This window comes from Odontesthes bonariensis, chromosome 20 (genome assembly GCF_027942865.1).
Source record: "Odontesthes bonariensis isolate fOdoBon6 chromosome 20, fOdoBon6.hap1, whole genome shotgun sequence".
NCBI lineage: Eukaryota > Metazoa > Chordata > Actinopteri > Atheriniformes > Atherinopsidae > Odontesthes > Odontesthes bonariensis.
Genome location: NC_134525.1, coordinates 2,878,272 through 2,894,528, shown reverse-complemented (window position 1 = coordinate 2,894,528; position 16,257 = coordinate 2,878,272). Strand labels below are relative to the sequence as shown.

General features: G+C 42.1%; 1 protein-coding gene across 1 annotated transcript; it reads left to right on the top strand.

The window, feature by feature from the left end:
* The first annotated feature begins 485 nt into the window (after positions 1-485).
* On the top strand, positions 486-15,204 carry riok3 (RIO kinase 3 (yeast)). Its single transcript, XM_075452584.1, has 13 exons — positions 486-813; positions 1,753-1,868; positions 3,367-3,512; positions 5,207-5,314; positions 6,759-6,868; positions 7,792-7,935; positions 8,035-8,162; positions 9,394-9,576; positions 11,023-11,182; positions 11,354-11,434; positions 12,421-12,510; positions 13,310-13,423; positions 14,645-15,204. The coding sequence occupies exons 1-13, from the start codon at positions 778-780 to the stop codon at positions 14,756-14,758; spliced, it is 1,530 nt and encodes a 509-aa protein (XP_075308699.1). The 5' UTR covers positions 486-777; the 3' UTR covers positions 14,759-15,204.
* The last annotated feature ends 1,053 nt before the right edge of the window (positions 15,205-16,257 follow it).

Sequence of the window (16,257 nt, the reverse complement as noted above, 5' to 3'; positions counted from 1 at the left end):
TAACTATGGGATGTTTCAGGATCACCTGTGCCATCCCTAACTATAAGCTTTATCAGAAAGGAAAGTTTTAAGGTAGAGAGAGGGTGTCTGCTTCCTGAAGCCAAACTGGCAGCTGGTTCCACAGAGAGGGGCCTGATAACTGAAGGCTCTGCCTCTCATTCTACTTTTAGAAACACTGGGAACCTCAAGTAAACCTGCAGTCTGAGAGCAAAGAGCTCTGTTTGGAAAATATCCAACTGTGAGATCTTTAAGGTATGATGGAGGAAAAAAAGCTAAAATTCACATTAAAGAAGAAGAAAATAAAGAGTGGATGGCACTTTTGATTGTACAGTTTCTCCTTTATTATAATTATTTATTTTCTGTCGATTTAATTTACTATCCTCCATTATACGCCAACAGTATATCTTTATTTTATTGAAACCCTTCCGGTAACTTTTAGGCTTTTATTGTCTTAGCGGAAGTTGTCTATTTAAACCTATGACGTATTTCCGGTTCACTGTGCTGGGAAACTCCTCCGCTCTGTGGCAGCTCTCTTATCTCGTCTCAACCGTCAGTTTATGTAAAAAAAACAAAAAAACTCTTGTCTCCGACTTGTAAAATATATTTTACAGTGACTAAAGTTTACCTGACAGTTTTCTGTACGTGTCACGTTGCGTGACGCTTTATTTTTCGTGTCGTTTTTCTCACCAAATCTTCCCCGAATCTTGCTAACGTTAGCTCAGCAGCTAGCCACCATTCAATCCCGAAAGAAACAAGCGACCGATCGATATTGCAGTTATGGATCAAACAGGAGTCACAGCGGAGATACCAAAGGTAAGAAGGCCCTGGCTGGGCTTTTATCTCCACCTTTTGTTTATGTTCTAGCAGCTGAGGGTGTCGTCGTGGTTAGCTGTTAACGTTAGCCGTTATCCAAGATGGCCTCGCCGGCTTTCATATCGACACAGCTGAGCGATAAGACGACATTTGACACAACTGGACATCGAAGTGATGAAGACTGGGGACCCAAAGGAGGCGGAACAGATATTCCGAACCTTTAAGTCTGTAAAAGTAGATATGAAGCTGTTCTTAGTTCCAGGAAATGTCTTGTCAGTCAGATTTTTCAGTAGAAGTTAAAAATGAGAATCTAAAATTTAAAGTTGTGAGTTTGTTTGAATATTTCAGAAGCACAGCTTTCACTCCGCCTCGTGTGTGATGAAGAAACGTGTTTTTAACCTGTTTTCTGTTCTTGCCGGAGTGATTTTTGGTACTTTGCTCAACTGAGCTTTGTCAGCGTGTTCAGAGTTCACCTGTGACATCATCAGCTCAGGTGCTGCCCAGCTTCAGAAACAGCATCCCAACCCATTTATGATGCGTGAGGACTTCAACCACACGCCTCTCTGCTGCTTTACGGCTAAATAAAAATTCTTATTGAATCAAAGTAACTACAGAATGTGTTTATAAAGTGATATGAATCACTTATAGGTACTAAAGCATTAGATATTTTTATTTCCCACTAGTTTATCCATCAAAATAAACTGTAGAAATAAGTGTTTGTTGGTCATGTCGGGCAGCAGCTGGTCTCTGACTTAGAGACGGTGTGATTTATCATGTGAGGTTGTTTTACTTACGTCCAGATGAGGACAGATGTGGCAACACGAAGGTCATCCTGATGTGTCTGCCTCACAGGAAGTGACTTTAAATGCATTTACCGCAGCAACCAAGGACTGGTGTGACACAACGTGGTTCATCCGAGTTTAATTGCTTGTTCTGCAGAGCCCGTGGGGTTCGGTGGCCCCGGCGCCTCCGGCCTGCTCTCTGACCGAAGTGATGAGTGAGGAGCTGGCCCGGCAGCTGGACGAGGAGAACAACGTCCTCCCGGCACTTTCAGAGTGAGTCCTCGCTGCAGCTTTTGTTTTTCCTTCAAAGGTTTCAGACAATATTCAGCTTTAAGGCGAGACACTACACAAAATGTAAAGAAAATTACAGAGGCATTTCAGGATATCTGCTTTCATTTCCTAGGAAATCAAAATATACTGTCCATAGCCTAAAAAACATCAATTTTCGACATATTAATTTATTATAATGTCACATAAATCAGGCCAGGAATGATTTATCAACAAATCCTTCTGTAAATATCTTCAGAATACTGCTAAGTGTATAACTGGAAAGTTTGGTGTTAGTAGGTGCTCCATAGGCTGAGATATTGATACTGGAAAAATACAAAAAAATGAATTTGAGAAAACGGCATTTAAAGATTTAAATAGGGGAATTCAATACATTTGTATTAGAAACAATTGCTCAAAAACAGAATAAATGCTCAGGGCCTTAGTAATACTAATATAGAATAAAATAATCTTATTAATAAAGAATACAAGCTCAATACAATACAATAAAAGATCGACATGTATGACCAGCCTTTAACTCCCCTCGGTTTCCTAACGACAGTTTAAGGTCAGGTGTGCTGCTCCCCGATGCTTCATCAGCTCATCTGATAGATTTTCTTTTATTGCATCTTGCAAAGTGCAATTGTTGCTTAATTTGTGATGTTTTGGGGCATTTTCAGAGCGTCAGAGTCCACCACGTGACGAGTCTGAGCGAATCACGTTAGCAGAAACGAGCAGCAGCCAATGAGATTTGGTCATTAGCTATAAATCCGCCTTTAGACATTCCTGATTGGTTACTGATAGAAAGGAAGTGTCGTTATTTGGTTTCATATCATTGTGCAGGAGACTCAGAGCTTTCCGGTCATGACAGACTTCAGTAAATAGACGAAGCTCGGCACGGCGCGTTGGAATGCTAACTTTTTGGTAAAGTCGGGCGAAACGCACTGCAGCGAGTGAACAAAATGTAATAAAATAAACATTTTAATTTATGTCTTCAATATTTTCTTTATAGCAGGTAGAAAGAACACATGTTGAAGGAGTAGACTGGCCCAAAATCTCAAAATTGACCACTGCCTGAAAAATGCCTGTTTTTTCCCAGCCGTGTCTCGCCTTAAAGTTCTAAAATGTCTCATTAAAGCTCATTAAAGCTTCTATCTGCAGCAAAGCCGTAATGTTTGTGACAAAAAGAAGAAAATCCAGAACACGGCTTGTTCTGCAGAGCAAAGGATGCTTAAAAGTTTCCTGTTAATGATCTAAAAAGCAGAAAATCATGTGTCTAACTTCATCCTGTTAGAGGGAAGAACGAGGTGTAGAATACTTCATTTATCAATTTCAAATATCAATAAACATTGTTAAAAACAAAACAAAAAAACAGTTGACATCTTTTCAGTAGGTGCCATCTAGTGGAAGAGAGTTGTTACTACAGACGGCTTTATAGCTTCATATACCTGAGCCTGACGGATCATTACTGGGTTTAAGCCGCGGTGTCATTCCTTTCCTTCAGTCCCGGAGCCGACCTGCTTCTGTCGGACGAAGGTCCGGACACGACCAGCGATCTGATGCTTGCCCAGATGCTGCAGATGCAGTTCGACCGCGAGTTTGACAGTCAGCTCCGCCGCGAAGAGAAGAAGTTCAACGGCGACAGCAAAGGTAGAACCCCAGCAGGCTGACGCACCGAGCACCTTCACCCGCGGCAGTTAGCATTATGTTATGTTGTGTTTACGCCGGTGTTAATTTTGTCAGCTTTTTTTAATTTAGTCTTAGTCATGTTTAGTCATTTTAGTCAACACTGTGCAGAATAGAACTATAGAACATATACTATAGAACTATAGAATAAATAGAACATAATAAACCTTCTCCGCACACTGCTTCTCTTTTTCTCTATTTTATTTATATAACACTGTGCAGAATAGAACTTCTCCACACACTGATTCTCATTTTTTACATATATATCACACTGCCCAGCTCCAACAAACCGTATACTGGTATCCGAGCCCGACGCCATGACTGGACTGCAAAGTTGAACTTGCTACGGTTAAGTTATAGCTAGCTACGGGCTACGTTACTTAACATGGGAAGGGCCTAAACTCAACTGAACTGGACAGGCGCCGTGCAGGGACAAACAGGGCAACAGCGCGTAATCTTCTATGAAGTTCAAGAAACACTTATATTAACAATTACAAATGAATTACAAACAATTACATTTTTTAATGTCCATTCGTCCATGGCTTGTAAATTTTGTCTTGTCTTAGTCTCGTTAACGAAAATAATTTTTTATTCTCGTCATATTTTTATTTTCTGGAAGCAATTTTGTGCGTCGTCGTCACGGGAAAAAGGGGCGTTAACGTCCAGGTTGACGAAATTAACACTGGTTTACGCATTTGGCAGACGCTTTTATCCAAGGCGACTTACAGGTAGGATACTAAGTAAGGGGGTCTTAGCCCCCTAAGGATCCCTACTGGATGTAGTACCTTTCATGCAGGGGGATTTGAACCCAGGTCACCAACACTAAAGGTGGCAATCTTACCACTACACTATCCAGTCCCCAGTTAGCTTCTCCATCAGTTAGCTTCTCCAACAGTTAGCTTCTCCATCAGTTAGCTTCTCCAACAGTTAGCTCCTCCAACAGTTAGCTTCTCCAACAGTTAGCTCCTCCATCAGTTAGCTTCTCCATCAGTTAGCTTCTCCAACAGTTAGCTCCTCCAACAGTTAGCTTCTCCATCAGTTAGCTTCTCCAACAGTTAGCTCCTCCATCAGTTAGCTTCTCCATCAGTTAGCTTCTCCAACAGTTAGCTTCTCCATCAGTTAGCTCCTCCATCAGTTAGCTTCTCCAACAGTTAGCTCCTCCATCAGTTAGCTCCTCCATCAGTTAGCTTCTCCAACAGTTAGCTCCTCCAACAGTTAGCTCCTCCATCAGTTAGCTCCTCCAACAGTTAGCTTCTCCATCAGTTAGCTCCTCCATCAGTTAGCTTCTCCATCAGTTAGCTCCTCCATCAGTTAGCTTCTCCACCAGTTAGCTTCTCCAAACCAGACAAACGCACATCCCTCCTGCCTGGAAACACTCAGCGGCCTCGGGCAGAGAAACGTGTTCCACCGGCTGGTTTTACACAGCTAACTGTGCAACCTTAGGTCATCAATTTCCACAAAGAAGTTTTGACTGTCAGAATCGTCCACGTTCGCATCGTGATGCATCTAAAAACAGATGTGGACCCCCCGCCCCCCCTTAATGTTTACTTTGAGGTCGGGGATCATAGTTTTCAGGTGTGTTTGGAGTCATTTGTTGAAGTAATCGTGAGCTTTTTTTTTAAAAAGACGTGACAGTTTGTGTTTGTTTTTCTGTCCAGTGTCCATCTCCTTTGAGAACTACCGGATGGTCCATCCTTATGAGGACAGCGACAGCTCCGAGGACGAGGTGGACTGGCAGGACACGAGACACGACCCCTACAGAGCCGGTAACGCTGTTTCTGTTGCTCGAAACATTCCTGTTTACCAGAGACGGGGACTCGAGTCACTGTTTTGATGACTTAAAAAATAAAAATAAAAGACTTGAGACTCGACTCGGACTTGGAAGTTAGACTCAGCACTTGACTTGAGACACGATGACTTAAATGACTTGAGTGTTATTCAGTTCATGTTTTCAGTTTGAATTTAAAATTGATAAATTAATTTAAAAAATAATATGGATTACCCGGTAGGAGCGCAGGCTGAGAATGGCGTCATGATTGGATCCCTACCCTGTCAATCAGCCATGCCCTCTCTACGTACCTTAGTGTTTATTAAACTCATATCAGATATGCATCAACATGTCAGCGGGACCGAGAGTCATAGACTGTGTTCGAAACCGCATACTTCCATACTACATACTGATCGATCAGACAGTATGCAGAGTGTTTACCCACAATGCATTTCGCTCCTGCCCGAGCTGAAATCAGCCGGCCTGAAGCTGATTTCTCTTAAGCTCTAAACTCTGTAAACTTTAGCAACATTTGAAACATTTTCAGGTGAGAAAGTAGTCGTTTAGATCCCCAACGTGTTGAAAACCTGACAAAATACCGGCTGTTTACAATTTTGTTCCCACGAATTCGGCGCTACTAAAGCTAGCCGCAGTGAGCTAACGCAATTCCGGTTATTTTCACAAAATAAAATACCCGTTGCCTTTTATCATAGGGAAAGCCATTACCATACAATTGGTGCTTTTGTTTTGAAAACAGGAAGTGAACCTACCCTCGTTGTAGCTAGCTTGAAACTGCCGTTTTGACAGGAAATGATGATCGGCGACGTCACGTTACGTTGCATCTTGGGTAGTTTGAGTATGAGTAGTGACCTCATGATGCATACCCAACATTTCAGAGAATCTAGTACGCATCCTGGAACTTCTCGCTTACTCAAACTCGCTTACTAACTCAAAAAGTTAGTAGGAGTAGTAGGAGTAGTATGCGGTTTGGAACACAGCCATTGTCTTCGGCTTTCGTAATTACCGTTTTGACGGCAAAAGACGAACAGCTCAGTGCAAGACATGCGGCATCAACATCTCAGACAGCCAGACGACAACTTCCAACTTTGTTCATCATCTGAAGATCCATTCTGACCAGTAAGTGCTCGTCAAATTAGCTAATATTATCCTGTTAGCCTAGTCGGTAGTTAGCTAACGTTAGCTTGATATGATACGGGGTGGACAGGTTGGACACATTGGCCAATGACGTTTACTGACAGTTACTTATATCTTTGTGTTTTCACTTTATTAAGATCAGATTCTGCAGGTAAAATTGCAATAATAAGGTGACTTGACCAAGAAAAAATTACTTGAGACTTGCACATGTGTGACTTGGTCCCATCTCTGCCGTCTAACCTCCTAATGAACTCTAACGCTGTGTGTGTGTGTGTGTGATGATTCAGTGAAACCTCAGACCACGCCCAGGAAGGGCTTCACCGGGAAGGGCAAAAACATCACCACCAAACACGACGAGGTGACCTGCGGCCGCAAGAACACGGCGCGCATGGACAACGTAAGGCGCTCGTTCAGCTGCAGCACGTTCCCCAAAACCCGTGTTTATGTATAAACATCTGAAAACGGCGAGAATATTCCACCAAACGGGAAGCCGTGCTCAGCTTTAACCTCCAGGAGTCTGCCACACGTCTTATTGATCTTTCAGCAGTTTGATCACATTTTACGCGCATCTCTTTACCGAGTTTATTAGATAGATACTTTATTGATCCCGAAAGAAATTCAAGCATCCAGTAGCAAGACATAATAAAGCAATAAAAATGTTTATACAATTATAAACACTTTAAAAACAATCTAAGAATTTAAAAAACTATTTAAAAACAGTTTAAAAATGTAAAAAAAACAGTTTAAAAATGTAAAAAACAGTTTAAAAATGTAAAAAACAATTTAAAAATGTTTAAAAATGTAAAAAACGATTTACAAATGTAAAAAAACAATTTAAAAAAAACAGTTTAAAAATGTAAAAAACAATTTAAAAAACAGTTTAAAAATGTAAAGAAAACAATTTAAAAATGTAAAAAACAATTTTAAAAATGTAAAAACAATTTTAAAAATGTAAAAACAATTTACAAATGTAAAAAACAATTAAAAAAACTGTTTAAAAATGTAAAAAACGGTTTGAAAATATAAAAAACTATTTAAAAAACAGTTTGAAAATATAAAAAAATAATTTAAAAACAGTTTAAAAATGTAAAAAACAGTTTGAAAATATAAAGTGATATAAAGTATTACTGGTCCTCAAAGGCAGCACGCCACGCCTCCTGGGACAGGTCGCCCAATATTTCAGTGTTCAATAGAAATGACTCTTCATCGGCTGATGGCGGGGGTCATTCTGCCCGTTTATCAGGTTCTATGGAGTGCCTTAAAAGGTGATATTTATCATTGAGACTCCTAAAAGTTAAACTCCGCCCCTTTGTCTTGCAGTTTGCGCCGGAGGTGCACGTCGGTGACGGTTTGGGGATGGACCTGAAGCTGTCCAATCAGGTGTTTAACTCTCTGAAGCAGCACTGCTACAGCGAGCAGCGCCGAAGCGCCAGGCTGCACGAGAAGAAGGAGCACTCCACCGCCGTAGGTTTACACGCACTGCTCCTTTTTCTGCTGCGCCGTTCAAGAAGTAACTCGCCTTCATTCACTCCCTGCCGTCTGAACGCCTTCGTCTCTCCTCAGGAACAAGCGGTGGACCCTCGCACCCGCCTGCTGATGTACAAGATGGTGAACGCCGGCGTGCTGGAAAACATCAACGGCTGCATCAGCACTGGGAAGGAGTCCGTGGTCTTCCACGCCGACGGAGGAAGGTGAGCGCAGACGAGCCTAAAAAGCAGCAAAGAAACCTGCAGATAGTTCAGGAAATTGTTTTAAAGGGACAGTTCGCCTCTTCTGACATGAAGCTGTGTAACATCCCATATCAGCAGCATCATTTCTGAACATCTTCTTACCCCCTGCTGCGTCCTGTGAGCAGAGTTCCAGCCTCGTTTTGGTGCTGATGAAGGTAGTCCGGCTAGCTGGCTGGGGTTTAAAAAATAAAGCGTTTTGCTTCTCAGAACAATATGCGTTCAACAGAGTAATACATTTGCATCACAAAATGGTTCTCCAGGAAAAAGTCGGACCTCACAATCTCTTGGCCCTATTTTCTCTCCCTTCGTATCACTGCCTGCTGCCGCCTGCCGACAGCCGCACCTGTTACGGTGTTTGCTGCTCGGAAGCAGGGGACTGCTCGCTCTGCAAACAAAAGGAAAGGAAACGAAAGGAAACAAAACAATAGGAAAGGAAAGGAAACAAAAGGAAAGGAAACCAAAGAAAGGGAAGGAAACAAAACAATAGGAAAGGAAACAAAACAATAGGAAAGGAAAGGAAACAAAAGGGAAGGAAACAAAACAATAGGAAAGGAAACAAAAGGAAAGGAAACAAAACAATAGGAAAGGAAAGGAAACAAAAGGAAAGCAAACAAAAGGAAAGGAAACAAAACAAAAGGAAAGGAAAGGAAACAAAAGGAAAGGAAACAAAACAAAAGGAAAGGAAAGGAAACAAAAGGAAAGCAAACAAAAGGAAAGGAAACAAAACAAAAGGAAAGGAAACAAAAGGAAAGCAAACAAAAGGAAAGGAAACAAAACAAAAGGAAAGGAAAGGAAACAAAAGGAAAGCAAACAAAAGGAAAGGAAACAAAACAAAAGGAAAAGTCTGACTTTTTCCTGGAGAACCATTCTGTGATGCAAACGTATTACTCTGTTGAACGCATATTGTTCTGAGAAGCAAAACACTTTATTTTTTAAACCCCAGCCAACTAGCCGGACTACCTTCATCAGCACCAAAACGAGGCTGGAACTCTGCTCACAGGACGCAGCAGGGGGTAAGAAGATGTTCAGAAATGATGCTGCTGATATGGGATGTTACACAGCTTCATGTCAGAAGAGGCGAACTGTCCCTTTAAAGAGGCGAACTGTCCCTTTAAAGAGGCGAACTATCCTTTAACCGCCTCTTTTGACGGTTAAAGAGAGTTTACCGGCTTCGTTTTGGGTGTGTCGGCAGCATCGAGGAGCAGCCCGTCCCGGGCGAAGTGGTGCTGAAGGTGTTCAAAACCACGCTGAACGAGTTCAAAAACAGAGACCGCTACATCAAAGACGACTATCGCTTCAAAGATCGCTTCAGCAAGCTGAACCCGAGGAAGATCATCAGGCTGTGGGCCGAGAAGGAGATGCACAACCTGACCAGGTAACTCTGCTGAGCGCCCGACACCTGAGCTCTGCAGGTAACATCGGCCGGATTCTATCTGTCGCTCAGTATAGCGTTCAGTCTCACTTTAATAATCAGCTCCTCCCCCTCTGGATGGTGGAGCTCCTCCCCCTCTGGATGGTGGAGCTCCTCCCCCCGGATGTTGGAGCTCCTCCCCCCGGATGATGGAGCTCCTCCCCCTCTGGATGGTGGAGCTCCTCCCTCTGGATGGTGGAGCTCCTCCCCCTCTGGATGGTGGAGCTCCTCCCCCTCTGGATGGTGGAGCTCCTCCCCCTCTGGATGATGGAGCTCCTCCCCCTCTGGATGATGGAGCTCCTCCCCCTCTGGATGGTGGAGCTCCTCCCCCTCTGGATGATGGAGCTCCTCCCCCTCTGGATGGTGGAGCTCCTCCCCCTCTGGATGGTGGAGCTCCTCCCCCTCTGGATGATGGAGCTCCTCCCCCTCTGGATGATGGAGCTCCTCCCCCTCTGGATGATGGAGCTCCTCCCCCTCCGGATGGTGGAGCTCCTCCCCCTCCGGATGATGGAGCTCCTCCCCCTCTGGATGATGGAGCTCCTCCCCCTCTGGATGGTGGAGCTCCTCCCTCTGGATGGTGGAGCTCCTCCCCCTCTGGATGGTGGAGCTCCTCCCCCTCTGGATGGTGGCGCTCCTCCCCCTCTGGATGATGGAGCTCCTCCCCCTCTGGATGATGGAGCTCCTCCCCCTCCGGATGGTGGAGCTCCTCCCCCTCTGGATGATGGAGCTCCTCCCCCTCTGGATGGTGGAGCTCCTCCCCCTCTGGATGATGGAGCTCCTCCCCCTCTGGATGATGGAGCTCCTCCCCCTCTGGATGATGGAGCTCCTCCCTCTGGATGGTGGAGCTCCTCCCCCTCTGGATGATGGCGCTCCTCCCCCTCTGGATGGTGGAGCTCCTCCCCCTCTGGATGATGGAGCTCCTCCCCCTCTGGATGGTGGAGCTCCTCCCTCTGGATGGTGGAGCTCCTCCCCCTCTGGATGATGGAGCTCCTCCCCCTCTGGATGGTGGAGCTCCTCCCCCTCCGGATGGTGGAGCTCCTCCCCCTCCGGATGGTGGAGCTCCTCGCCCTCTGGATGGTGGAGCTCCTCCCCCTCCGGATGGTGGAGCTCCTCCCCCTCCGGATGGTGGAGCTCCTCCCCCTCCGGATGGTGGAGCTCCTCGCCCTCTGGATGGTGGAGCTCCTCCCCCTCTTGGAAATTGAGGAGGTGACAAGTTAGTTTTAGGGTTAGATTTCATCACAGATCTCAGGCTGTTTGAGCTTTAAAAGCTGCTTTTTTAAAAAAAAAAACTGATTTAAGACTTGAATCGCTTCTAACTTTTGTTCTAAGGCTAAAGCGAGTCTCCACGTAGCGCTTGCGAGTGATCTAAATGTGCTGTGAAGTGATGAAAACCCAACGGTGTGTGTTCAGGATGAAGAAGGCAGAGATTCCCTGTCCAGAGGTGGTGACGCTGAAGAAACACATCCTGGTGATGTCGTTCATCGGTAAAGATCACGTCCCCGCTCCCAAACTCAAGGACGTCATCCTGGGCTCCGAGGACATGAAGAACGCCTACTGCCAGGTCCTGCACGTACGTACACGGGCAGGAAGCACACACACACACACACACACACACACACACACACACACACCTTTACGAAGTTCTTTGGCTCCATCAAAGACGCCCTGATGATGATCTCCAGATGTTTGGAGTTTATTTGTCCCAGACGGACTGGTGCAGCTTCTTCTTCTTCTTCTGCAGATGATGCAGCAGCTGTATCAGGAGTGTAACCTGGTTCACGCTGACCTCAGTGAATACAACATGCTGTGGCACGAAGGGAAGGTACGACTCTCAGTCTGTTTCTCGTCTTTCACCATCCCTCCATCATCAACTTTTCACTTCTTCATCCTTTTTTCCACTGATTGTTTCCTTCTTTAGACCTCTTTTCATCCATCGTTTCCGTCTCTCCTCTTTGTTTTATTTCTCTCCTTCTTTTTTTTATTCTTTTGCTTCTTCCTTCTGTGGTATGGAGCACTGAAACTGCCAAATAAATAAGTTTCTATGATGATGAAATTAAGTAAGCGATAAATTAATACAACAGTAACCGTATAAAATGTGAAATAAATACATTTTTCCGCATTAATTTAAGATTGTTATGTTATTTATTTATTTACGGTTATTTTTAATTAACTAATGTCTTTATTAGTTATTCCTTTATTTATTTCCCTTTATTATTCCCTCTAAATGATTTATTTCTGCACAGAAAACGTTGGTTTTGGTGAATAAATGAGGAGAAAAGTTGATACATCTATAAATAAGATAAAATGCACCTTTTGCATTTAAAAATGTACCGTAAAACTAAACTACATTATTTAAAGGGAATAAATGGATCAATATGATATAAAGGAAGTAATACAGAAATAAAAGCTAATAAACATTTTTACAACAATAAATTTATTTTTAATGTAATTTTATTTGCATTTTTAAATCGTATAACTTAATTATCTGTATTTTTTTTATTTTTTATTTTGGATTATGGCAGTGTTAGTGCTCCATATTACGATACCCTGAAAAATAATTTGATCCACGAGTTAAAGTAAAATTTAACGTATTTTATTTTATCGTAACTTCACGATGAATAATGATGAATAAATTCATTTATTATAAATAGAAACGTTAAAGTTTGAGGAAAAAGGGGAAATAAACTCCTTAAAATGATGATAATCTTTCTTTGTAACGTAAATATGTTGCAATTGTTTGAATTATGTTAAATATGTCCTGCGGGTGTTTCCTTATTTCCACAAACTTCTGGTTTTTCCGTCTCGTAGGTTTGGCTCATCGACGTCAGTCAGTCCATCGAGCCGACCCACCCCCACGGGCTCGAGTTCCTCTTCAGAGACTGCAGAAACGTCTCCACGGTAACCACAGAGGATTATTAATACTTTATTTATTTATTTATTTATTTATTTCAGATTCTTTTAGAAATAGAATTTTTTTTTAAAATTATTTTTATGAAATCTTTTTACACTTTTATTTATTATAAATAATAATAATGAATAATAATAAATAAATATATATAATGTTTATTGATTTTGAAGTCTTAAAAAAGATTTTTTTTTTAATTCATTATGTATTAATTTTTTTTTTTTTTATTATTAATTTAATTATTATTGCTATTATTTATAGTAATTTTGTTAGTACTGATTTCAATAACTTTTTTTTAATTCTTATTTATTTTTATTTACCCCTGTTTATGTTTTTTCATTTATTTGTCACATTTTATCATTGATCACCTTTTTTAATTATTATTTTTTGTATTTATAGTTGATTTTTATTTAGTATTTAATTTTTATTTAATGTAATTTCTTTGATTGTTTGATAAAATTTTTGATTAATTTATTATTAATTATTAGTTTATTTTAGGTTTTACAGTTTTCATGCCTGGTTAATTGTTCTGTGAGATGAAGAAAAGCTTCTTCAGAGAAACTGAAACTAATTAATCTGAAAATGAACTGAAATTATTAAATTGATCATAAAATGTATTGATCTGGCACCTGTGGAGTAAATCCTGGGTCCCGACAGGAAATGTGGAACAACTAAAGGTTACTGGTGTCCTGGTGAAGCTGGTAAAATAATATTTAACCGGGTAAAGTAACTGGTAACAACACAGCTGGCTGGCTGGTTAATTGGCGGCTCGGATCCGTTTGTGTGTTTCAGTTCTTCCAGAAGCGAGGAGTCGGCGAGGCGATGAGCATGTGCGACCTTTTCAACGCCGTGACCGGGCTGAACATCCCCGTCGGCGCCGAGGACGAAGCCGAGTTCATGACAGAGGTAGCGGAAGACGCAGAGTCGCTCAAATCAAGCCAAACCTTCTTATTAACGCTGTCGTCGTGTCATCAAAAAGGAAGAAGTGGAAGTTTGGGTTGAAAAGTTCTGTCTTTGGTTTGATATTCAAGAAGTTTAGTTTGAGGGAAAATTAACTTCTGTTGAGACGTCAGTGTTTTTTATTTTAAGTAGGGCTGGGCAAGTTAACTCGTTATTATCGTGTTAACGCATTAATTATTTAACGCCGATAAATATTTTATTTTGTAAAAGTTTATTGCTCACAGGGTTTTATTATTGTAAAAGTCTGTTGCTGCTCACAGGCTTTTATTTTGTAAAAGTCTGCTGCTCACAGGCTTTTATTTTGTAAAAGTCTGTTGCTGCTCACAGGCTTTTATTTTGTAAAAGTCTGTTGCTCACAGGCTTTTATTTTGTAAAAGTCTGTTGCTCACAGGCTTTTATTTTGTAAAAGTCTGTTGCTCACAGGCTTTTATTTTGTAAAAGTCTGTTGCTCACAGGCTTTTATTTTGTAAAAGTCTGTTGCTGCTCACAGGCTTTTATTTTGTAAAAGTCTGTTTCTCACAGGCTTTTATTTTGTAAAAGTCTGTTGCTCACAGGCTTTTATTTTGTAAAAGTCTGCTGCTCACAGGCTTTTATTTTGTAAAAGTCTGCTGCTGTCTGCTGTGGAACAGGAAAAGAAAGTAATCGGCGGATCCACCAAACATGGAGAAGGGTACGGAACTTTTACTCGGCCATTTTCATGTTAAAGTTCTTCCAGACGGCGGAGTCGACAGAACCAAAGTCATCTGTAAACACTGCCAAGTTGAATTGTCTTCTCAGCGTAGTAGTTCCAGTCTAAAATATCACTTAAAGGCAAAACACACAACTGATAGCAGCAAGTCATTCAAGGAAACAGACAGTGGAGCGAGGCTTCTACATAAAAACTACAGAAAGATGCTGATGTTAAAAGTGTGTTTGCACAACAAATGTTATGGCACTTTCATTCATATGGCAGCACATTTAAAATAAAGCTAAATGCTAAAAGCTATACGCTACTTTTGGATTCATTTTTGGATTCTGCGTACAAATGCGATTAATCAGGGAAATCATGCGATTAATTAGATTAAACGTTTTAATCGTTGCCCACCCCTAGTTTTAATTCTTCATTAGATTCACTTCAGAGTTTTTTTTTTTACTTGATTTAGCATGAATCTGCCTTCTCTGTGACAGATCATGGCCTTGGAGAAGAGGAACGAGGATCACGTGCAGAAGCGTCGGAAGAAAACTTTTCCCGTGGCCTCGGAGGGCGGCGGTCCCCCGATAAAACCCGACTCTGACGACTAACCTGGTTCGCCCTCTCCGTGTCTAAAAGAAACGCCAAAAGGAGGACATGAACAGAGGAGGCCTCTGGTACCTTGAACCCTCTCCAGCCTGCAGCGCCTCCTCCTGGCTGCAGGAGGAAGGAAGCGTCCGGCAGGCTGGGAGGCAACGACGCGGTTTTCTGACGCCGAATCCACACCTCATATCCTCCTGCTTTTATTCATGTGTCTGTTCTGTTTTGATTAAAGTGAGAAAGCTTTTCACACGGGAACTCGTGTTCCAGCTGAGCTTCGTTCAAACGTTTCCGGAAGCTTCCAGAAGCTTCCACAGATTGTTTTAGAGCATTTTGGGGGGGGAAGGTAGCTTCAACAAGGTGGAATTTTAATCATGCGTCTGCAGGAAAACATGTTTATTAACGGATCTAATCCTGAGAAGTGGTTCCAACACGAGTAAACTGATTTTGTCCCAAATGAAAAGTGTTTGCTCTTTCTGTCTTTGCTTTTTTTTTCGTTTTTGTGAGTTGGGCTTAGAAAAAGGCGGGAAATGAAACATCTGCTCATGAACCGACGGACGAACTCGGCAGAGTTTAAATGTGGAAAAGAATCATCAGTTTGCAGTGAGAACATTTTTACATCACGGTGGTCAGATTATTTGCATGTTTTTGACTTAAAATGCCAAAAGTGATGATTTTATGGTGATGAAATGAAATTAAAGGGTGAACCTGGAAGCTCCTCGTGTCTGTTTTTGTTCTCGGACTTTAATCTGGTTATAGTTGCCCCCATAATGACTGTTTCTGATTAATCCAGCTTAACCTTTCGATGCTGTTGATCATTCTGCTCTTCTCAGTAGGCATCATGGTTCTAACGGCCATAAAGGATGAATTTAGGGCGCATTTTTATCTGTTCGGCCTCTTTCCGTCAGTAATGGCGTACCTCAGGGCTCAGTACTCGGCCCACATTATTTTCTGTATACATTAAAGGGATAATCCGGAGTAAAATGCACTTTAGATCAGTTTACGGGATGTTGGGAGTACATACGTTGAGTTGACATCAAAATCATGTCATTCGGATGTGTTTTGAGAATTTCGATTTGACAGTTTTTAGCCAAAAGTCGTTAGCCTGGAAGTGAGCGGGGCAAATCGTATCGCCGCTACAAAACGCTATTTTTATACCTCTTCTACAGCTCCAAACAACATAACACTTACGTGGTAGTGAGTAGAGGGTCCCTAAAGCCAAACCGAAGTGTCCCGAGGTCTTCATGTGGTCGGATATAGAGTCCAGAATGAATTTAATCAAGCCAGTACCTTTCCGGAAATGTTGCTGCTGCAGCTGCCATCTTTAGCGGAAAGTCCGTAGGAGTTGATTGCCGAGTGTGGAGTAACTCGCTCTGGAAATTCACAATTTCGTTGCTGTTTTTTTTACAAACATAGTCCAGTATTTCTTTTTCGAAAGTGAAATGAAATCGTCCCGTAAATTGATCTAAAGTGCATTTTACTCCGGATTATCCCTTTAACCTTTCGATAC